Source organism: Neopsephotus bourkii, unplaced genomic scaffold, assembly GCF_033783945.1.
Source record: "Neopsephotus bourkii isolate Nb327-2 ecotype Australia unplaced genomic scaffold, CSIRO-AGI_Nbou_v1 NB_962, whole genome shotgun sequence".
NCBI lineage: Eukaryota > Metazoa > Chordata > Aves > Psittaciformes > Psittacidae > Neopsephotus > Neopsephotus bourkii.
Window position 1 is genome coordinate 7760993 of NW_026901456.1, and position 23032 is coordinate 7784024.

At 42.1% G+C, this 23032-nt stretch overlaps 1 protein-coding gene across 4 annotated transcripts in view; it reads right to left on the bottom strand.

Annotated features, from left to right (window-relative positions):
• Positions 1–3807: 3807 nt before the first annotated feature.
• The window catches only part of C2CD2 (C2 calcium dependent domain containing 2), a 38456-nt gene continuing 19231 nt past the window's right edge, over positions 3808–23032 (bottom strand). Inside the window, exons 7-16 of one of the 4 annotated variants that reach the window (XM_061359202.1) lie at positions 21193–21301; positions 18086–18147; positions 17339–17478; positions 16892–17063; positions 16062–16175; positions 13576–13703; positions 11847–12159; positions 10040–10076; positions 9292–9329; positions 6582–6610 (exon numbers count right to left, since the gene is read on the bottom strand). In XM_061359202.1, the coding sequence (XP_061215186.1) occupies positions 10051–10076; positions 11847–12159; positions 13576–13703; positions 16062–16175; positions 16892–17063; positions 17339–17478; positions 18086–18147; positions 21193–21301 (1064 nt within the window). In that variant the 3' untranslated portion in view covers positions 6582–6610; positions 9292–9329; positions 10040–10050. Of the gene's footprint in view, positions 6611–9291; positions 9330–10039; positions 10077–11846; positions 12160–13575; positions 13704–16061; positions 16176–16891; positions 17064–17338; positions 17479–18085; positions 18148–21192; positions 21302–23032 lie in introns of all 4 variants that reach the window. The other 3 variants (XM_061359201.1, XM_061359200.1, XM_061359199.1) reach the window with 3 other exon arrangements.

The following is a 23032-nucleotide window of genomic DNA, read 5'->3' on the forward strand; positions in this document are numbered from 1 at the left end:
GAGGTTTTCAGTGAGCACAGGATTAGCAAGGGGGATTTTTCCAGGACCCAAGTGCATGTACAGGTTATTTGTTTTTTCAGCGATTGAAGCTGACTAGTTTAGTATAGTCTGCTTTTACTTACTGTCCTTGTACATCTCAATGCACTTTAACAGTGCTGTCTCCAGCCCTCTGCCTAGGAGACAACCAGTGCACAAGGGTTGTTATCCTACTTGCAGTGCATTCACTTTGCCAGAGTAAGTATTAACTAATTCAGAGTTTAAGCTGCATGTTTCCTAGCTGAAGTAGTCTGGATTTACAATCCATGTAAGTCTGGATCCTGCAGCTCCAAAATGATTTCCCCTCCTACCCTCTATTTCCCCCCAGTATTCCTACCTTTCTGCAGAGTTAACATCGGATGTGAACTTGTGTCTGACACCAGGATCACTGGGGTAGAGAGATAAAACAAAATGAAGATGCCTTCCATTCACTGTTCAAGAATGACGAACTGGAGGAATGAGTACAATGCCAGACTTGTGCTACATCCACCCCTGCTCATGCTCTGGTAGTTCACAGAATCATAGAAGAGTTAGGGTTGGAAAGGACCTTAAGATCATCAAGTTCCAACCCCCCTGCCATGAGCAGGGACACCTTACACTAAACCATGTCACCCGAGGCTCTGTCCAGCCTGGCCTTGAACACTGCCAGGGATGGAGCATTCACAGCTTCCCTGGGCAACCCATTCCAGTGCCTCACCACCCTCACAGTAAAAAATTTACTCCTTATATCCAATCTCAACTTCCCCTGTTTAAGTTTTAACCTGTTACCCCTTCTCCTATCACTACAGTCCCTTTCAGTAGCGTACACAAATGGCATGACTCAAATTATAAAACTTCACCCAAGATCAGAGCAGGAAGGAGAAGTAAGAAGGTTTGTTAGGAGACTATTACAAAATTTCAGCTGAGCACTTTGAGAAGATGAAATAAACAGGCATAGAAATGTGGGCAGTAACACCCTGTAAGGTAACATACAGTTTCCTTGCAAAAGAAGGTGCAAGCACTCTGGGAAGGGAAATAAAACCACTATGGCAGCTATTTTCATATGAATGCCCGTTTTTGGTGGGCTTTGTTTTTTTTCCCTCAGTCTGGTAGGGCTTTGTGGCAGCATTAATATAGAACATAACTTCTTCAGTAAAATCAGCACAAGAGAACCCTACTCCCGAGCTGTGCTCATTTTAGTACTGGTGTCTTCTGTGCAAGATCTAGGCTGTAATGCTCCTCCCCTTTTGCTCCCCAGATTACACATGCTTACTTACAATGTAAAGAACAAGTGACCGCAGTGAGTTCCATAGTTCCTTTTTCCATTAGATACCCACCCAGTCCACGTTTCAGGTGATTTCTCAAGAAACAAGAATGGGCTACCTGGTAATGGCCGGGGTATCAGAAACAACCCGGCACAACATAGGGGGAGTACTCTGCTCCCGAATAAACAGGTGAATGCACTGTGTTGCGCAAGGGGTCAAATTACTGACAGGGAGTAGAAAACCATCTGTTGACGCATGGCAGACTAGGTATATAGGACAGCACACTACATGGAGACAATTGGCTTTTATTGTATGTACAGCAGTAGTTATTTCTTAAAAAATCCTCTTCTCAGGCTTTTAGGTGATAGAATAAATCTGTACATCACAGACTTTGTAATTGCACCAACTTCATTTTGTGTACACACATTAAAAAGGAAAAAAAGAAGACATCCATCACAGAAGTGACTGTAACAGTGGAGTGCTGGAAAAGAACATTTTACCCCACCTGGAATATCACAGCATAATACATTATCGGGAAATACAGATTTATAGTGTTGGAAAGACCTCAGACCCATCCTTCCCAGTTATTTTCATACCATGCCCATACCTTGCATAGTAGCAGTCTGGATATCCTGAGTGAAATGGTATTATTCACCTTTATCACCCATCTTATACAACTAACCTGGAGTTGTTTGTCACCAAGGCTGTGGCTTACAAATGTACAGAAGCATATGCTGAATCTTAAACATATGAATAAATCCACTTAGGTCCTGTCAAAGTCAGGGAGGTCAAAGCATGAGGTCAGCTCTCCCCACTCACAGTGGGAATGTCTTAGCCTGGAGCTCTGGTATACTTAATTCTGTACCAGGATAAGCACTTACTTCAAACTTCAGCTCTGCAAGTCAAAAACTGCAGTAAACCAAAATGAAAAAGCCATGCGGCTCCCACCTTGTATAGAGCTCTTGCTCCTCTTAAAACCTAGAGCTACTAGAGCTGAAGAAGATGTTAAACCAAAAGCAAGATTCTTATTTTGCTTCCTCACAGACATTTTATAGTGTTTTATGTAGTCAACTTCACTTTTTCCTACAATACTTTGCATATCAAGAACACCAAAACTTTACAACACAGCAGGAAGCTTTCCCTTGAAAACCACCTAGAACCAGCAAGGAGATGTGGTACAGGGAAATGCTGTGAAATTTCACTTATCTTCAAAACTGGTATCACTGACAAGCAGTAGAACACATCAAAACCCCAGTGCTGTAAACCAAGTCCTCTAAAGAGCAAGACAGTAACTACAGGTCTGTAAGACGTGGAGTCCCAACCTCTCTCCCAAAGAAAGAGCTGAGGAAAAAGAAAATCTGACAGAGAGCATAAGAATAAGCCCCACTATTTCTGCCTGAAGTTTATGACTTGGCAATTAAGTTGAAGAAGTTTGCCAAAAGTATTTTAGTTCTTTACAAACGTTTTTCTTCTGGGGCATCCCTTCTTCTTCCTGCTGCTTAAGACTCACAAGTTTCATATGCAGTTAGGAGTGAGAAAACTGTCATTTTGTTCTGGATTGAGCTAGATAGGAAATACTAGTGATCTAGGGACAAAGGACACTCTCCTCTTTGAAGTGACTTCTAAAGTGATCTCCGTCACTTTAAGAAAGTCACCTAGCTTGTAGTCAAGCTTGAGATACTAGGTGGTTTTATTGCTTTAATCTATGAAAAGAAAATTAAAGCCAAGGCAAATCATGTTTAGATAAGGATGCAGGTTATTTACATCAAGGCAAATGAAAAGCTAAAATGCCACAGAGCAAAGCAGACCACAAACACAGATTAAGAAGGTTCAGTTATGGGCAGAAAAATTCTTCAGAAATTAAAAGCAAGACTTCATCTCTTAACCCTCATAAAATAAATACTGTGCCTTCTTTGCTGTATCCTCCATCTCTGCTGCATTCAGAAACACAAGAGTGTAATAAAGCAAAAAGGAAGAAAGATTTCACAGGTTGCTTCCAAGCTACTGTCCTGAAGTAATTAAGTTGGAAGGCAGAAAGCAGTAAGTTTTCAGTGTAGTATCATGCAGAGATTTGTTCTGCTGTTAAATGTGTAGTTATTAAAATTATGAAGATTGCAAAACATAAAAGAGCAAAATGATTCCCTCCAGCATCCTTCACACAACCACACAGGCAACATGCAACACCTGACTGGATATGTCGCAGTGTTAGCACCAGTTTACAGATACAGTCCTACCAACTCAAACCGTGTAGCACAGCTCCTGCTGGCTGTCAGAATCTAACTCACACTGACCTAAACACTAATGTATACAAGAAACGTACATACTCAGACCTCCTGATGTTCAGTGGCAACTTAATCATCTCAGAAGGGGGGAATGGGATTCAGAATTGTGGGCCTTCGGAGTTCTCACAACTGAGCAACTCAGTCATCCCTTTGTATTTAGTACCTTACCTTAGTTTTACAACAGGACATAAATTATTTGTAGAGAAGTAGGAAGAGGTGAGGAACACAGCAGCCAGATATAGAGGTCAAACATCAAACCAAATGATGTTTATTTTCCTGAGGAGTGAAGGCAGCTAGAAAACACAATTCCCTTTTTACCCCAAATGCCTTGCTTTCCTCATCTTAAGAATTCATTCTCGGTATACACAAGCCCAAACCTTCATACAGTTTGCCGTATAGAATGCTTTTGTTCCCACCATCAAGACATGCATTTAGGCGATCACCAAGACCTTAAGAAAGATGAACTAAAAAAACCACTGCTTCAGCGAGCATCTGTTCCACAGGGTAAGCTACAAGCAAACCCTGCTCTTGTATTTCTGCAACTTATTCAGTATTATTTCCACCCCATTCCAAAGTACACAATAAAGCTTCCATAAATTAAAATCCCAGTTCAATAATTTAAGCAGACTTCAAGTAGTGTTTTATGCTCCCTTTACACTCTCAGTTCCATACCTTTTTAGTTTAAGGGGATGCTACCCATGGAGCTCAGTCTCATTTTGATTTCTTGCCCTCAGTAAGTAGTTACTGTTTCCTTCTTCAGCAAACAAGACTGAGCATTTAAAACATGGCAGAGACTTGACCCCCACCCTGCCCTGTCACTGTCATGCAAAGAGCTCCCAATAGAGTCAAGGGAAAAAGTGTATGTTGAGACAACATAACGTCAGTTATTTTAACACTCATTTAGCAAACCACTGTAAAAGAAGTGAAGAAACTACTTTGTATTAAGTTAACAATAAACAAATGTGTTCAAGCACATTCAAGCTGGACAAACCTGTATTACTGAACTGGGATTTCTAAGCACATTACAGCTCTAGAAAACTCAAGTGTAACCCATTTTCAAAATACAGAATATTAAAATGCCTTCAAGTGTTTTTATGATAAGCAGCATGCTCAAACATACAACTATTCTGATAGTCTGGACTGCTGTACTACCACAGTGATTTTAGGAGGTTACGCATAAACAGCATTTTTAATCAGTAGGCTCAGTTAAAGCATTTTGACAATTCATTTGTCCTAATATTTTCTGGTAAAACAGAAACCAAAATCCCTCTACGTTTATATTCTTTGTAAAATATTTACCAAGGAATGCAGAGCCCATTAGAAGTTTTGAATCGTGTTTCTGTTCTTCAGTGACTTATTTTTGACGACTAATTTAAGTTGAAAGCCCAAATATCAGCCAAAGTGTTGGATGTCTTAAGGGGAGGAAAAGGTGGAGGGGGAACATCACTGTTCACAAAGCAGGCATAAATCTATCATCCATTCATGTCAGTAGTTCAGATGGAATGGATGTTTTTCTTGGCTAGAGGGAACGAGCTTGGTCCTTTGTCCTCAGTAGGAATGCAGATAATGGAAAAGTACAGGTATGCACGAAAGATAGTACCTGGGAAATACTGACTGGCATTTTATTCTTCTTAATAGCCCAAACAAGAACTATGCCTTTACTTTCATCAGTTTTCCCTTTCAATTTAAAGGAGCCAGCTGCAATATTTAATTAGGAACAAAAGTTAAAAGTCACCCAACCAACCAGTCAGCACACGACAACATTGGCAGATCTAGAAACTGAAAGCCAGGGAAATGTTACTATGTTTTAAAAAGCTCTCTTCGCAACTGTGTTTTCCAAGATCTCAGTAAGTGCTTGGCAAGTAAAATAAGCTGTCTAATGAAAAGCATTATAGGGTTAAATACGCTCTATTCGTCACTTATTGCTCCTAGCTTTGCATTTGATACGATGGTTAAATATACTTGTCTAACAAGTACTTGGGAGAAGGAATGAGAGCCCCTAAGATTAAGTTTTTGCATCACTAACGCAGCTTCTCACACAGGGAAGAAAAGCTACAAATAAGAATTTGTAAATGTTTCCTCTGCGAGAAGACTCAAGCAGACTTAAAAAAAAGTTCTGATTTTTTTTTTAAAGCATAACTTACGCACAGAACATTGAACAATAAGCTAGTGTATTTGCATAATTCATTGATTTATGGCTAATATCAAAGGCATCTCTCCACCTACATGGATCGAGCAGTTATTACAGCAGGCTACAGTTATTACAGTAGGCTATCTTAATCAGCATTTTAGTTCTGCTTCTGAAAACTTACCCGTTTCCAAACTACAATGCAAACTGGATCTGGGTCTCTCTTTTCCCTTTCAGCCTGACTAGAAAAACAAGGTGAGACTTGTGTTGCTACTATTCCAGGCTGCAGTAAGGAAACACAGTGGTACCTTCTCTCTTTACAGTGGTTCAGTCATACAGCAGGTATGGTGTTTCAGTTCTTAGCTCCCCATTAATGTAAACTAGGTGCTTACACGCAGATCCTCCCCATGTGCACCATTCCCCATAATCCCTCATGTTCTATAACAAACCACACGATCCTCCAAAAGATGATATGATACAATTAGCACTGCTTGTATTTGGAGGAGCAACTTTATGATCAGAGAGAAAAAGTCTTCTGGTAAAATAAAAAAAAGATAAGCTTTCTGTTTGTTCCTGGACCACTGTGTTAGTGAACATAGTTTTATGCAAGTCATCAGCCATATTTGTGTCCTCTAGTACTGTTGTGTAAACAAGTGGTCAACTGATGTGCAAGTATCCCATCAGTGTTCAGTCTTGTACGAATGGTTCTGCTGAACCACCGTTCAGTTTGTTCTTGCTTTTGTTTTTGGAAAGGAGCTTTCTACTCAGAATACGTGAAAGTGTGCCTCCCTTCTTGCGTGCTTCCTCCGACAATGGCTGCTGCAGGTAGACGAGATCGTTGTGTGACTGACTCATCCCAGGATCCTTCTGGTGGTGTCGCCGGCGGAAAAAGAGCTTTGCGCTTTTCTTCAGAATCGAACCTGTGGAAGCAAACAGCAGAGGTGCAGGACACCTTAGACACAACTGGCTGCTGTCCTCTTGAAGCTCAGCTTGAACTGTAACTGCAGCACGACTGGAAAAAGCCTCGGTCTGAGCATTTCCAGTTTAAGCATCACCCCGGTAGCTACTCCAACAGTGTTAAAAAACTAAGAGTGTGGTGAATCTAAAGCAAGAATATTCATGGTTTATAACCTAGAGGCCATAACAGTACAAGTTCCACCTTGCAACACGTGACTTCAGATACTGGCAAACGTGAGCAATTGTCGTGCTTTCAGCCAGAGGCACCCATACATACACGACATGCTGCTGAATTCTCCTTGCCTCACTTCTGATCCAGCTCTCTCTCAGCTGAACACCACTGAGAAATTCAGACTCCATGGAAGTATGTATTTCTCCACTTCAACTTGTTCCATGCAAGTATCATGCAAACTGCATCATGACAGACTGTGGCAGTTCTAGATATATGTATATACACACGCTTGTAAAGCTAGCAGAAATGTTCAGGAGAGAAGAGCTCACATGTATTGGTATTGCTAGAGGAGCACTAAAGAAAAAAATGAATTTTCCTTCATTTTAGAAATGATGCTATTGAAAAGGAAGGAGAGCTACAGTGAAACATGCCTATGAGGAATCAGTGTTAGTCCTCTGACTTCAGCTTCTGAAGTTAATCCACACATCTTGTGGAAGTCTCCTTCCTTACGTTTTATTCATTTCAAATGCTTTTCTGAAAGCTGTGTTAGTGGTCAAACATACACATGCACAGCCTTTGGTGTGGGTTGTACACTGGGTTCTCACGTATCAAACAGGCATATCCCATCTTTCCAATACAACACAATTACAGAGTACTTTATAAAAAGAATTAAATAGCAGAAGTAATGTTACTCTTTGTTGTTTCAAGGATCAAATGAGGAAGAGATTAGCCCATGATCCACAACATGAAGGTGGCATTTTAATTTGAGGTGAAGGACTGTTGGTGCTGGAGAACTCTAACTGGCGGTCAACCTGTATGCAGTATGCCCATGCAAGCCAGACAGCATGTGCTCTACATGAACTGGGTAGCACCACCTAGAGTAACAATCACAAAGTATTTGATATTTTAAAATCCTGTTAGGAACAGCAATTAACTTCAAGCAGATTAAAAATAGTATTACATCTGCTTCCAACAGGTTCTGAAATGAGCTCAGATCCCTTCTGTGGTAAATTAAGCTACTGTGTTTTGTTGTATTCCTTCTCTTGATCCCATGTCAAGCCTATTATGCAGCCAAGGCAATTGCAGCTGTCAGCCCACCACATTGCCAACACCAGCCACCAGTACTCTTCTTTTTGCAAGCTTGGGTTAGTTTTGCAGCCACCGTTCTGCCAAATTCCACTATCCCTTTCCATGTGCACATGTCTGATGTGTAAGGCAGCTTGGCTGCCGCTGGCAGGGATGCTGCTTCGAGCTACCAGCAACACTTAGCTGGGTGTCAGTACACCAGCCCCATGTTAAAACAGCACCAGATTTGAGCAGAATTGGGCAACACTGCTGTCCAAGTGGCATGATCCAATCTGAATGAGGGAGGACCCAGGTAGCAAGCCAACACAGGAGCCTTCTGGCAGTCAGACTAGTACGTGAGGACAGTCATCTCCTTGGCAAAGCTTCCACACCTCATTCCTGTACCGCTATAATCTTGATTCTGCTTTCCCTCCCATTGCCAATGGATACATAAAGCAACATAGAGACCAATTCTTTCATGCAATACCATGTGATAGCTAGAATTACATATTTGTCCCCCAAGGACTTGAGGGGCTGCACGTCATTTTGCACAGTGACAGCTGCAGAATAGGTATTTTCATGGCAGCTCTGCTGCACGCAGCTAGAGGCTTCTTTGCTCAGACCAGAGCAGTTACAAACATGTGCTTTGGTTTACTACTTCATACTTCAAGGACTAAGCACTCAGCACCTGGGAGGATATTCTAATGTGTTCTGTCCTGCTGCTGCTGCGATTCTTCTGACAGGGCATGATGGGATGAAAGCAGAAAGCAACTGGAACTCGTGGATTTGAATTTTGACTGCTCTCCCATCACTCTCTGATCTTTTTGGCAGGGCAGTACCACTTCAAGCTGCTGTCAACAGCATAAGGGAAACAGTGTTCAACCCCATGACACCGACAGTTGTTAATATGCAAAGGCTGGGGTGGATTGATGAGGCTTTGCTGCTGTGTGGCTTTTGTTTCAGCTGTCAGCTGTTCGGCCCAGCAGTCCTGGCAGCTGCAGCTGAAGCTGTGCCAACAGGAGCAGGACAGAAGGCTTTATCTGTAAGCAGTTATTTAGTTCTACCCATCCAGACTGATTTCCCGTACTAGGAAATAAACACAAACCAAGAATGCTGCACAAGTTGTGCTGGTGGCCTGGGACAACTCGCTGCAGCTGAAAAACTGCAGGCAGCACTTCCCTGAGAACAAAACAGGCTCAGCACAAGCAGCAGTACCCCCAGACATGAAAGCTCCCTGTGTTTTTGGAGGTGTTGAGGTCATTGCTACATGGAAGCTTGCCGCATCCCCACTGCCACCCATCAGTCTCTAGCCAGTTTGGTATGTGCTGCCTGACAGTGGCTCCAGCTGCTGTGGAGGCATGCACCAAATTACAAGCTTGGCGATGCTCGTGCTATTTGCATGCTTACTTCTTGAGTTCAACAGGATCCATATGCCAACTCTGCCCCTAACACCAGGAAACAAGCAGAGAGCATGTCAAGAGTGCTGTATACAGACTGACTGGTCTTCATAGGCTTCTCTGCACTAGTTTAGGGTGTTCTGAAAATGAGGGGCTTGGATCACTTCTGAATCTCATTTTTGTTAATGAAGATTTCCTTCCACACCTACAAGGATAAAGAGATTGCTTCTTTCCATTCCTTCCCAGCTTCCAAAAATTTTTATCCAGGTGGTTTCGTAAATACCTGCTGAGGTCCTGGTAGCTCTATGAGTTAGGCTAGAAAAGAGACCTAGAAAACTGAGAGCAGCAGGTTTTAAAATAAGCTTTCTGCACCTGCATATACAGTTATGGGGTCACACATGGTTTGCATGATCAGATGTGGACTGATTAGAAGATACTACAGGAATGGGCATGATGGAGGGAGATCAGGAATGCAGAGCACCCCCTCCAAGCCTGCCCTTCTCTCCATTCTGTGTGATCCACGTGGACAGCACGACCACCAGAAGAATGATTTATTATGACTAGTCTGCTAAGTATGGGAGCACAGGAAAGTAATTTTGGAGGGAGGAAAGAAATGGATGGGGGAAGAAGAAAACATATGCCAGACTATGTTTTGCTTCAGTTTTTACAAGGAGTGAACCATTGTAAAGCTACATTTTCTAAGGAAACCAAAAAACAATCAAAAACCAAAACCAAACCAAACCAACAAAATAACTTACTGTGTAGGTAATTAATTCTGGCTGGCATAGTAGTCCTCTTAAGTATATAAAAGGGAATGGGTAAGAAAGAGGAAGTCAGAAAAGTAAAAACTAACTTGCAAAAGTTAATTAAAAGAAAAAAGCACAGAGAGGTAACTTTAAGACATTAAATAGACACAAGGCTTTTGACAGCAGAAGGCATTTTGTTTGCTTTGTTTGAGGGCTTTTTTGAGTTTTGTTTGTGTTTTTGTTTTGTTTCTTTAAGGGAAAGTTTTTGACAAAACAGGAGTCTTGAACTATTTAAAGCTAACTGAAGACGGGGGGTTGAAATGATTTCCTGTCTCACTCCACAGCTCCTCAGCTGTGACAAAGCAGAGGTTCCAGACTTCCCCAGAGGTCTGTGTGTAAAGAGAAGGATCGGAGACAGTCTTCACAAGTATTTTTTCACGATGAGACAACTGTCTCAAATATTAGTTTGTGCCTTTAGCAGTCCTGTACTACACGGTGTAAACAGGACCTTTAGAAGCCTTATCTCTTTGCAGTGTACTGCACAGGGAACAACAAAACTGGACAACACCTCACGTACAAATTTCCACTTGCTTTTAAAGAAGAATCCAGAGTTTTTGCAATATGCCATACAGCTTCCTAAACTTCCAGGCTCCAAATCAGACAACTCCCTTCACAACTAATCTCTGACCCCCACCCCAAGCATACCAAAACTTTCCAATGCCAATCTATGTCAAATTGACTGTTGCTGTACCACCCTGATCTACCAGGTGGAGCAAAGAAGCTGTGAGAAGTCCAGAAAACCTCAATGCTCTAAGGGAGAGCCTTGGCAAAGAGGTCCAGTGCATGATTTAAGTGGGAGGGATTACAATAATCTAGTAATATACTGAGGTTTCTTTAGTAAGCCATTTCACAGTATCTTATCTCTGGATAAGGAAAGAACAGAAAATAATAAAGAGAAAGAGGGATGGACATGGGTGAGAAACACAACAATTTCTGCAACTTCAATGTGCAGCCTGTTTAGGGCACAGTTCACTGGAGTGGCTCTTGTGTCAGACTTCCTAACAGACCCTGTGTTTACCACTTAGCCACAAACCATTGCTACAGCCTCAGAGGTTAATGGATTTATAATGGAAACACAAAGGACCCTAAGACATGTTCAGACTGCAGCTATGCAGGTGTGTAATGACAACAGCAAAATTATCTGACCCCTTATTTACTTATTAAATTACCCTTTTTCCGTTTTCTTTAGCAAACTAGCATTAACGAAATCAGTGAAAAGGGATAAACTGCTCACAACGTAGTTGAGAGAGGCTGTACCTCTGGTTTAGCTCTGGTACTTCCTGAACACACACTTTATTGAAGGCAGGGGAGTCCTGTTCTCAGAGATGTAAAGGAGAAGAAGGAATGTAACGGAAAGCAACTCTGGAACCCTGGCATTTTCACCATAGTAATGGGACTGCTAATGTAGCACAAGTCCTTGTTTACAAGGATATGGTTTTCACTGACAAACTGATGATGTGGCTGGTTATTTCCCTCCCAGATAATTGAGTTGGGCTTAGTGAGCTGCCCTTCAACTTGTAAGGTTGAACCCTTATGTTTCCTGATGGAGGGGAGTGTAAGGGAGCCTGACCTGGGTCAGAGAGCTGGAGGACTGCACTCTCTGTGGCTGCTAGTAAGACAACTTCAACCAACATCACAATCACAAGGAGTTTAAGGACAAAAAACAGCAAGAAGAGATGAACTACTAAAGTGTTGCATGATACTGCCAGTAACGTAGAGAAAGCAGTCATCCACTGAAGCAGAGGTAAGAATCACATACCTTTAGATTTTTTCATGCTCCCAGTTTCTGAAACACTTAATGAGCTCCCAGATATTTCTTCACAGGTTTGGTCTAAGAGTGTGTTGGTGTCCCACTGCTGGCTGCCGTTCTCCAAATCCCAAGCCTTATGGGCCCTTTGCTGTGGATCAGTTTTGGGCACTATTTCTGAAGCACCTAACGACAGTTTTTCATCAGAGGTGACTTTTGCAACACCTTCCCCCACAGTGGGTGGATCTGCTTGTTTGCAGGAGCTGTCCATGGCTGCAGCATAGTCCATCATCAGCGCAGCTTCACTGTCCTGAGATAAAGAGGTCTGCCCAGTGAAAACAAGAGACAAAACTGATGCAAGCCACTCTGCTGGAAAAAACCCACAAGCCTCCCTGCAAAAACTCCTTTATTTTCTTTACAGTTTTACATGTATTGCTCAGGGCTGTGGAAAAGCCACTGGAAGCTTTCCTAGCTCCACTAAAGGGGAGGAGCATTTAGCCAAGTTTTAATCATGTTGTTAAAGGCAAATAACTGAAAAAAACCCCAATTAAGTACATGTCTCCCTCCCACCTAAGCCCTAAGTACCACTGCAAATAATGGGACTCTTTCCTACGTGTGCTGCTGTAATGAAGTATCAGCATTCATAGACAATCTTTTGGTCCTTAAAATAACTGCATCTTCATCTTGAAGACGGACTTGTGTCAGCTGTATCAGCTAAACACAGATCCATGCAGTTCCACTGCCTCCATCTCCCAAGCAGATACACCTGGCACTGTGGCAGCTGATGCTCATTTCTCCCTCTCATCACAGCACAGTGATGATAAAGAGACCCATGCTCACTGACTTGTCTTTCACATAGAGCTCTTTACGGGTCCTGTGCGTAACAGCAAGACTTGACAGCAAATGTGTATACAGCAGCCTGTAGGGAAGGGAACGCAGCCAGGCACCAAGCATCAGATGGGAGACAGAGGCTGTGGATGAAGAAAGTCTGGAGGAATGCTATGTAACATGTGCAAGTCTTTTTTTGCCCTCCCTCTGGGACAGAATCTAGAGGAGTTGGAGGTTTTTCAGAGAGTTTTAACAACTTTGAAAGAAACAGAAAATATCTTTCATACTTTTTCTGTGCCTCTTCCCTCCATGGGCAAAACACAAGAGAAAGACAATCTCTGGTCTCACCTAAGCTGGTTTTCCCAAATCATAGAATCATAGAATAGTTAGGGTTGGAAAAGACCCTAAGATCATCAAGTTCCAACCCCCCTGCCATGGGCAGGGACGCCTCACATTAAACCATAGCACCCAAGGCTCTGTCCAGCCTGGCCTTGAACACTGCCAGGGATGGAGCATTCACAACTTCTTTGAGCAACCCATTCCAGGGCCTCACCACCCTAACAGGAAAGAATTTCCTCCCTATATCCAATCTAAACTTCCCCTGTTTAAGTTTGAACCCATTACCCCTTGTCCTATCACTACAGCTCCTAATCATCCCACTCCCATCTGAGGTTACCATGCATTTTCAGTCAGGCTGTCAAATCTAACAATCAAACCCCAAAACATCCTCTGCAACAAACCCACCCTGATTTGGCTTAATTTGAAACAGCTACTGAAACAAATGGGCACACAGACCTAAATCCTGCAGCAACTGCTGAATGGGAGACAGCAGAAAACACATTAACATCGCACTCAGAGGAGCAAAGACTTTACAGTAGTAAGCATTAAATAGAAGTGTAGTTTTTTGCTCTACCTTGGACACCCCTGATATGATAATGGTGCTCTTCTTTCTAGGAGACTTCGGTTTCTGCTTTGCAGACTCACTTAACTGCCGAATGGCTGCTTCTGCAACAGGATCAGTGCCATTCAGTACCAGCAGCTCTGAAATTAAAGCATTATTTCAGAGGGAAGAAAGAGAAACAAACAAAAGAAACAGAGCAAAAAGAGGCAGAGCTTGTTCTTGACATGAAATTCAAATAAATTAGCACAAATCTTTTAAATACTAAGCATACCAAAACACCTTCCAATTCACTACCCAGATATGGAGTCTTGTCTTTCTGTTGCCCATTCTTTTGAGTAAAGGTAACTAAGCTGCAATTACAAACCCTTGCACATGGCAGGAAGCACAGACAGACAAACTATCCAGTTATTTCAGTGCACTGCTATACTGCAGTGACTGTAACTCAGAAGCAGTGGGTAGCGCATCAGGTATGACAGTCATGAAAAGCCATAGTTCTAACACAGTACAAAGCTGCCCTGTATTACTACTTCTTCATGTAGCTGTTTTGGTCTTCTTTCAGACATCCTTGCTCAGCATTTCCAGACTTGCTTGGCAATATGGTAGGACGAGGAAGGCAAAATGGCAGTCACTCTGCTCTTTATCAGCTGCCTCCAAAGCCTATGAACTGCACCCCCTTTTCCCCTCCAAACACTGCACAGGAACACAAAACTGTCATTATAAAATGCTCTTTAGTGCCAAGCACAAGTTTATTTTTAAGCATGGCTATTTCTGGCATCTGGTATGCAAGTACTTTGGGCACAGCAAAAAACATACACTCATCAAATTCATCAAGCTTAGGAATAAACAAGGCTAAGAAAATTAACAAGACAAAAATCCCCATATTTAGTTGTCTGAGGGGGGCCTTTCTGTAAGAGTTTTAACAACAAAAGAATACAGGCAGGAATAGTACTAGTGTTAATTAAACTCAGCAGTGTCTTTGCACTAATGCAAATGAAAGACGAGGCCTCAATAATTATGCTGCATCATGTATATCAGATACTTTTGGAACTCAATAGTATGTGTGCATGAGGGGTATACATGCCCATGCATGTCTGCACACTTACTACAAACCTCTACTTCACCATCTCCACAGCCACTGCAAAGCCTCCAGGGACAGCAGAGAGCATCCAGAACAGCATGGCTGGCGCTTGCTAATTCTTATTGTTGTCATCACTTAGAACTATGACACGGCCACAGCACCTTTTCTCCAGTCCCTGTTGCTATTTTGGCATGGTATTGTAATAACTACTGCCTGAGTTATTGCCATACCAAAAGCTTCTTTGTATTTCTTTAATCTGGGTTAAAGCTTTATTGTAATGAGTAATTCTTCCTGCTGTATTGTATAAATGTTCCACAGAAATTCCCCCTACATTCCCATAAAACCACTGTCCATATCAGTGTGCTCTGAATTGTCTTCAGGTGAGTTTTCCAGTAAGTGCTTTCTATCTTTAATATCATAAACAGTTATGAGAGTTAACTCAGCAGTCTAGAGCTATCTTAACATTTCCTAAATTGGCTTAGTAATACCATGGTGCTTCATGGTATCAGAGTACTTCCAGTCTAGAAGTAGGGAAAGACTCAAGTGCTGTTATAGTTTTTTACAGCTACTGGATCATACTGTCCCCCAGATTTCTGTATTTTGGCCAATCCATTTCTCTGTCTCAGAAAGCCTTCCGACTGTGCCAGGAGCAGTCTAGATCATCTCCAGATTGTCCTGTCTCCACTCAAATCTGTACAAAGAAAACTGAATTCCACACCATGTTGCAGCTAGACTGAGTCACACCTTTCATTACTGTTGCCTACAGGGCTACAGAAAGATCGAATGGTGACCATACACAGGACTGAAAAATATCCTGAGGATTCAGAGTTACGACTCAAAAAGGTAACATGCCCCAGAGTCAAAATTAGGTTTAATACAGTCAAAGTGATCTATAATTAAAGTTATTACTAATGCCACCTGACACACAGAAGGCACTTCAACTGTATGCCACATGACTTAGGAAGGTGAACAAACAGGCACAGCAAGACTGTGTGTTTGCATTAGCACAACAAAAAGCCCAGTGGCAGGGCCAGGAAGAGAATTCAGTCTTCCTTACATCAGTCCAGCCTCATGCAGTCTCCTCAGGTAGAGGGGACATCACAGTGGCCTTACAGGCAAGTGTCACAGGGTTTTAATTTTGTGCAGTGTTTCCCATGCCTTTATAAAGGACTTTTCATTCAAAACAGAAGAGACACCCTGGCTTTTCCGCAGTCACCTCCCCTCTCCAAACCACAGCTCATTGTTACAGATGCAAAATAAGTAATTTTAATCACCAATTCAAGACAGATTTTTACTGTAAGACTGCTTGTTGAAAGGCAGTAGCCATGTGGGTTTGCTGTTATTTTAAAAAGATTATATTAATCCCATGTGCAGCAGAGACAGACATATTCTTATGAGCAGCTTTGAACAATTCTATTACCTGTATCTGAAGATGATAAAGTTTTGCTGACTGGAGCACCATGAGGATGGATAGCTTGAGCAGAGAAATCCTTTTCAATCACTTTGACTTTAACTGGAGTTTTCACAGGAGAATCTGAGGACCAAGTTTTGGGATTATTTAAACTACCCAAGACATTTACTATGAAATTAATAAAAATCTATGATACCAGTGTTAAAGCCTGTTTAAATCATGAATGTTTGAGAAAGTTGTTTAATACAAATTGTCAACACAGTCTCTGGTAACCAGACACAAGAAGACCTGCGAAGGGGAGGACTTTGTTTTTAAACATTCTACTGTAATATGCTAGACAACACTCACTTAAGTAAAAGATCTGCTTTAACAACTTAAAAGAATGCAGCTCTTTCTTACTTCACACTGTTTAGAGGTTTTACTTCCATACTTTGCCCAAGAAGAATCAGAGAATCTAGTCCTAAAATACACAGTGAAATAAACTTTGGCACAGGATGACACCAATCCTCATTAGGGATCATAATACAGATCAAGGTTAGAAGGCAAAGGATGGTCTGTCATTAGAAAACACTCAAAGAGTCTGATACCAAACCCAGGATCTTCTATGTTACCACTCTACCATGAAGTTTTACAATTTGTATTAAAAGGAGCAGTAACCACTCCTCATACAAACCCACAGTTTTCTGAAAGTTAAAATCCTGATTCTGAAGCATACAAACAATGCCTCCCCTCTGACACATCAGGGAAGCCCGGACAACAGTGCTTTTCTTGACATCCCACCCTCCCGATCCCCATGCATAACCCTAAGAGTGAGCACAGGAAGAAGTGGACTTCCTCACCTGTGCTCAATGGGGATGATCTCCCTTCTAGACGAGGTTTGGTTTTCACAGCAGTTACAGTAGTGACCACAGTCCCACAGGGCATCACAGTGCGATCCTTTTCTATCTTAGTGGCCAGCACTGGAGAAGGTACTTGCCACGTTTTCAATTCACCGGGTTCTATAAAAGAGAACTAGGAAAGGAACAAAACAAGTCACCTTAGAAGCACAGTCATGCAAGAAGGAGACTAAGATTTCTAGCTAGTACTCTAATATTTTTGCTAAGGTTCAAGAGCCAAATAACTAAGTATTTTGATATACACAAATACTGTGCAATCTGAATATTTTACTGTAACTCAGCTACAGATTGCACCACACTGTGAATGACAGTCCAAAGCACAAGATGAGCATTCGCAAGTACTTCTCAAAGTAAAAGATTTACTGTAAAACCATCCAAACACAGTAGTACCTCTGCACTAATGGATCCCAGCCCAGGCCCTGGCTCTGGGCTGCTTTCACTGGCCCTGCTGTTCAGTGCAAAACTTTGCTGGCCAGAAGGCTGTTTCCTGAACAGATCTAGAGGTACAGTCACCTTTGTGGATAGAGGACCTAGAAGAAATAAAATCAACAAAATCAGCGCACATCTGAGCTGTCAGTATATTTAAGGGTAAGAAGATGGGAAAGGAGGAGGAAGCACACAGCAGCCAATTACAAGAACTGAACTGGTTCTATACCACAGAGCACAAACACGGCAGTTTTCACATCTTTCTTTCCACTTTACAATTATTCCTCAGCCTGGCATAGTACTGTGCAACAGGAAATAATGGAGACATGAAACATTACTTATTTGCCACCACTTCTGGCCATTATTTTTTTCCTGTATATGTAGAATGTTTAGGAGAAAAGAAAACATCTAGAAATATTAGTATTATGCATTTTCCCCAAGCTGTCCATTTCATACAAGTCTGGCTGGCTGTTTTCAGCTTATCTCCCTTGCACAGTTATTCTTCCCCCAGGGACTGCCTACATCCATGCTTGAGGCATACCCAAGTTCACTACCAGGTCAAGTCAGCAGAAGACATCTACACTTTAATGCAGGTCTGGAAATCTGACAATTTTGTGTCTGGCTATACAGCCAGCTAGAAATAAAAAAGAACTTATATCAAAGTTTAGGTCACAAGGTGGTCATGCAAAATAATTCAGGTTTAATACTTACTATCCAACTTTCCATCTTCTGCTATTTGCAGTTGCAATGATTTTGATTTGGCACTTAGTTCACTGTGAAATAAATGAAACTATGTTAGGTCTTTTTAGGCAAGCAGGTTTTCTTTCCCACTTAGGTCTTTCCTATTCCGATTGTAGTTGCCAACACCCTAAATTTTCTTTGGTTACACTAAGCCAGGCAGTACAACTTGCTGATCACGACACATGTGTAGCATCTTTCTGTCCTCAGGTAAGACCGACTAAAGGGATCATAGCCAGAAAACCATGGCCTGGTTTCCTCCAGCACTGTTGCACAAGTTCAATTTCCTAAAATTTCAAAGAGACCTTCTTTCTCCCCAGTAGCTGAGAAACCCTGCCCTTCAAGCTGATGATGGTCCCCAGTCTGACTGCTAAACCACAGCACTAAGAAGCTATTTTTTTCCTGGCAGGATCAAATCCATAAGTCAGGATGCTGGAACAGGTTCAATCAACAACCCATTCGTAGCTGTTGGGTATCCTGTCAAAGCAGGAAAGCCGTTCTGCAAGAGCAGATAGATGCAAGTAAATGAAAGTAGCTACAGTCTTATGTGAGGAGTCAGTACTACTTTCCCAAAATAAGCCTCAAGGATGTTACAAGGTAACAAGAACCAATCTGTGTGTGTCAAAACCAATGTGAACTATTACCCTCATCACTGGCACAAGCAGTACCTCACAAGGTGAACTAGACAAAAGATACAAAACCGTTTGTCTAAGTCAGCCCCCCAAGCAAACGGGGTACCTACTGAGGAGCCTTTCAGTAATGCTTGTTTTTATAAACTTACAACCTTCTCAGTAGGTGTTCTGCCAAAAGTCTTAAGGGCATACACATATGTATTTTATTTTTGTATGTCTGTGTTTCAGGATGGTGTGATCTTGGCATCCCACCTCCACTAGATGTTGTGGGACATCATCTGTGAAGCAGGTTTCAAGCTTTTCCCTGCCACTACCTTGCCTCCTGCACCTCCAACACTTGAAAGGAAGCACTTTGATGGTACAATTGCTGCTCTTCACATGAAGCTAAAGCAGAGCCCAATATGGTGATCAGTATACCACTCTTCGGACTGGTAGGTGTTTTTGGTTTTGAAGAAAGAAAAGGGAGGAGGATGTGAACTTGAAAGAAGGTATGCAGCCAAATCCTGATCACCTATCTGTAAAAGTCCCCAGGTTTACCTCATGCACTTCGGAAAAACAGCATGGAAAACCCAGCATTATCACTAGTGTCAAGGCCAAATTCCAGTCAACTGAATCACATCCTGCTTGCCCTCTCTCTGCACTTTCAGTTGGAAAGGGTACCATTCTTACAAACTTCCTGTCCAAAATTGCTGCGAACGTGTCTGCTCTGGAACAACAAGCACAGATGCTGTTCTTCCAACAGATGGCTGAAGTGATTCACAGACCCAGTGGCTAAGGCACTTTGAGATACTCCAGAATAGAAAGCTGTTACAGAAGGGTATATTTTTCCCTCCTACTGTGGAGAAGAAATCAACATGATGTTAATCCTAATGTCTTGATGGCAATACAGCACACTGTCACAGAAGAACATAGTCTGATCTGTGGCTTTCCACAAAAGCTGTAGGTCCTTATAACTAAAATCAGGCCTTGTAAGTCATTGGACTATGAGTGTCTGAAGGAAGAGCACTTCCTAGCTGGTTTTCCACTTGACAGCAGGATTAAGAACCAGGTGCACACAACCACATAAAAAGGTGAGACCTTTCAGCGTTGTTCTACAATAACATGTCTCCTTTGCTGACTATAGGGACTTCTAATGATCTCCACCCCTGACATGCATGCAGAGGAGTCTGGTATTCTCGAAGTCCTGTACAACTTGTGAGGAATGATCCTGGCTCCTTACTTCAAATCAAGCAACCCTTGTTGCTTCTTCCCCCAGTTCTCCTGTTTCTGCAAGGCACATTCCATAACATTTACATGTGAAGTCCATCAGACTGTGATGAGGAGGCAGGAAAAGATCTGTGCACTGCTCACTCTCACTACCCCTTCAACTTGAGGAGGAACACACAGAAGTACACACTGCTCCTCGAGGAAGAGCACACTCAGCACTGACAGGCACAGGTCTGAATACATGCTCAGTTCCTTGCCAGCTAAGCCTCTGCTTTGCAAGGGAAGGAACACATATAGTGGATGCCAGGCTGTGACTAGAAGAAATAAAAACATCACACAAAACCAAGCAGCATTACTCTCTGAAGTACATTTTTTTATATGTATTTGTAGAGAGAAATGGAACTGAGATAGGAGAGGAAAGCTACAGAGACTCCACTGTGCATGAACTGCCTCTCACCTTAATAATCTGGTACAAAAAAAAAGCAAGCATTATCTGTAGTATCTTGTATGGCAGCATCTCTACCCCTGTTCCCTGGGAAGGTGCTTCTGGAAGGTGCCTGCCTGTACATGTGTTTAAAGCCAATAGAAAAACATCCCTCTGATACACACTGCCACCACTGATTCCCCCCCCTTCTTCAACTCATACGATACAGAAGCCTCCAGATATTTGTGCTCTGCTGCTAGAAAGTGAAAACAGTTTTAGAACTCCTCACTTGTGACCTTATTTACAGAAGCTATATGAATCACAGAATACCATGGAGGCTGCCAAAAGTCCAATTTTTGTCCTACAGAAAAAGATGTAGTTAGCTTTACATTCCCTTTTTAAGCGCAGTCACAATTCTTTTAAGACAGTCTATTTTTTTGCACATTTATATTTCTGACTCAGCAGAGAATGGAGACACATCAGGTTTCCTCAAATGCAGTTTTCAAGGTAAAGCGACTTCAAAACCTTGCTAACGTGTTTTCTGGCACTGTGTGAAAGCACAGGGTGATTTATTATGCCTGTTACTGCTGTCATTTACTAGAATCAGGTATCTGCCAGGGAAGACCTAGACACCTAGGTAATCTCATATCTACACAGAGGGTAATTAGATATCCTGAAGTCCCTGCCAGCTCCAGATTTCTCTGAGGTCACCTGATTGGAATATTTCAAAATGCCATTCTTCTCTCAAAAACCTCACAGAGTTTAAGCACAAAAAGATGCTTTGCTATAGAACTGTTCTCAGTGGGTATGTTACTTACAAGATAAACTCTTCCTTCCAAAAAGGATTTGCAGCATTTTTGGCTACAGAGCTGGAAAACTTCTGCATAGGGTCATTCAGCTGAACTATACACACCAGGTTTGTGCTGCCTGTAAGGGCAAGAAAAATCAATATCCAGTTGTTAAAATTTCATCACCAAGAGGCACACTTAGGAAAGAAAGCAAAGAACTCCCTTCCTTACAAACTGCACTTTTGAACAGACTATTGCAAACACTAACACAGAACAAACTGATTCCCTCAGTTTGCATACCATCTACATTAATGGGAATGGTCAAGATTGTTTTATGCACTGTTGTACATAGTGTGAAATGTGGCAACCTCTGTTAAATTCTGGCATGAAGCAAAAACTGTGCAGATAGAAAAAGATCAAAAAGGATGGGGTGACAGAGGTGGACAGCAAGGAGGTGGCGGTGTGGATGGGAGGCGGGGATGGAGTACAGCTGTTTTCAGCTGCTTTAAAAAACCCAGAGGTTTTCAAAGTTCCTACTGGCCACAGTCACAGTAGTCTCTTTGAACATCAAAGCAAGCTTTTTCTCCTAGCAAGTGAATGATGACAGTAGTGTTAGTTAACACTCGCTTTGCGGACTGTGGTTTTTAACAAGTTCATGGCATTTTAGAGTACTGGTGCAGAATTATCTCTACCTTGATCTTGGAATTTGATAGCATCGCAAATTGGCATATTAGAGCGGTTATATTGCTGCTTCAAGGGGAAATAGTTTGCACAGTGTCTTCTTAAAATGATTTATTTTCTATGGCTGTCAAAGCATTAGAAATCATTTCAGTCACAGCATTCCAAAATATCAAGGAAAGCAGCAAAAAGTTCAGTACTGGCTATGTGTAAAGCAAATGAAAGATATGCTACCTTCAGTTCTCCAGAAGAATCTAGGTTTGTATTTACTATCATCACCTCTTAGTGGTCCTCTGGTAGTGCACTGGGGCTGTGATGAGCCCTATCTCAGACACAGAGACAGCTTGGGCCTGGCAAGGTTATTAGAGGAGACAAAGCGCTATGTACATGCAGCTTACTTGGGATCCAAGCTAACCCTGGAGTAAGTAGTTTAGCTGCTTCCACAGCGAGCTGAGTCTGAGTTAATGAACCTGGGGAGGTTTTCTGTTAACCTAGCCATATGTCTCTGCAGCCCGCTCTGGCTGCCAGCAGAGCTCAGCACCCTGGGGTAGAAGCACCTGTATAGCTCTGCCTGAAATTACACTAAAGCCACTGATAGACTGACACTGAACATGGTGTTTCAGCATTTCTGCCCTGGTATACACAACTAACAATTTTTTCCTTAACAGCAGAAGTCACTTTTGCCATAGATGATGCACTGTGGGCCATACAGTACTAAATCTAGGATAATCTTTGTTTACATACACAAACTAAGGAGATAACAATGGGCACAACCTATAAGCAGAGACCAGTTTTGCTACTCGTTACTCACCAGTTGAACCAACATACCTATAGGAAAACCACAAGCTCCTATTAAACATGTTAGCATCCATGGTTTATAGGATGATAATGATAAAGACAGACAAACCACCCCTCCCCAGCCCTCTATATATCTATGCAGGTTAGCCTGCAATATTGCACATCTGAGTCTCACAGTTGCAACAGGATAATTAATTATTGCTGCAAGACAACACCAGCATAAGAGAACAGTAATTAAAAGGTGGCAAGCTATGTCCAGAAGCTAGCATATTCCCAGCTGTGGGGTATTTCCATTGGATTTCAAGCATACCGGCTAAACCCCACTGTGAAGCTTTATTTCTCATACACAGTTCCAAAGCATTTACACTCCCAGAGCTGCTAGGGAACCAGCAAA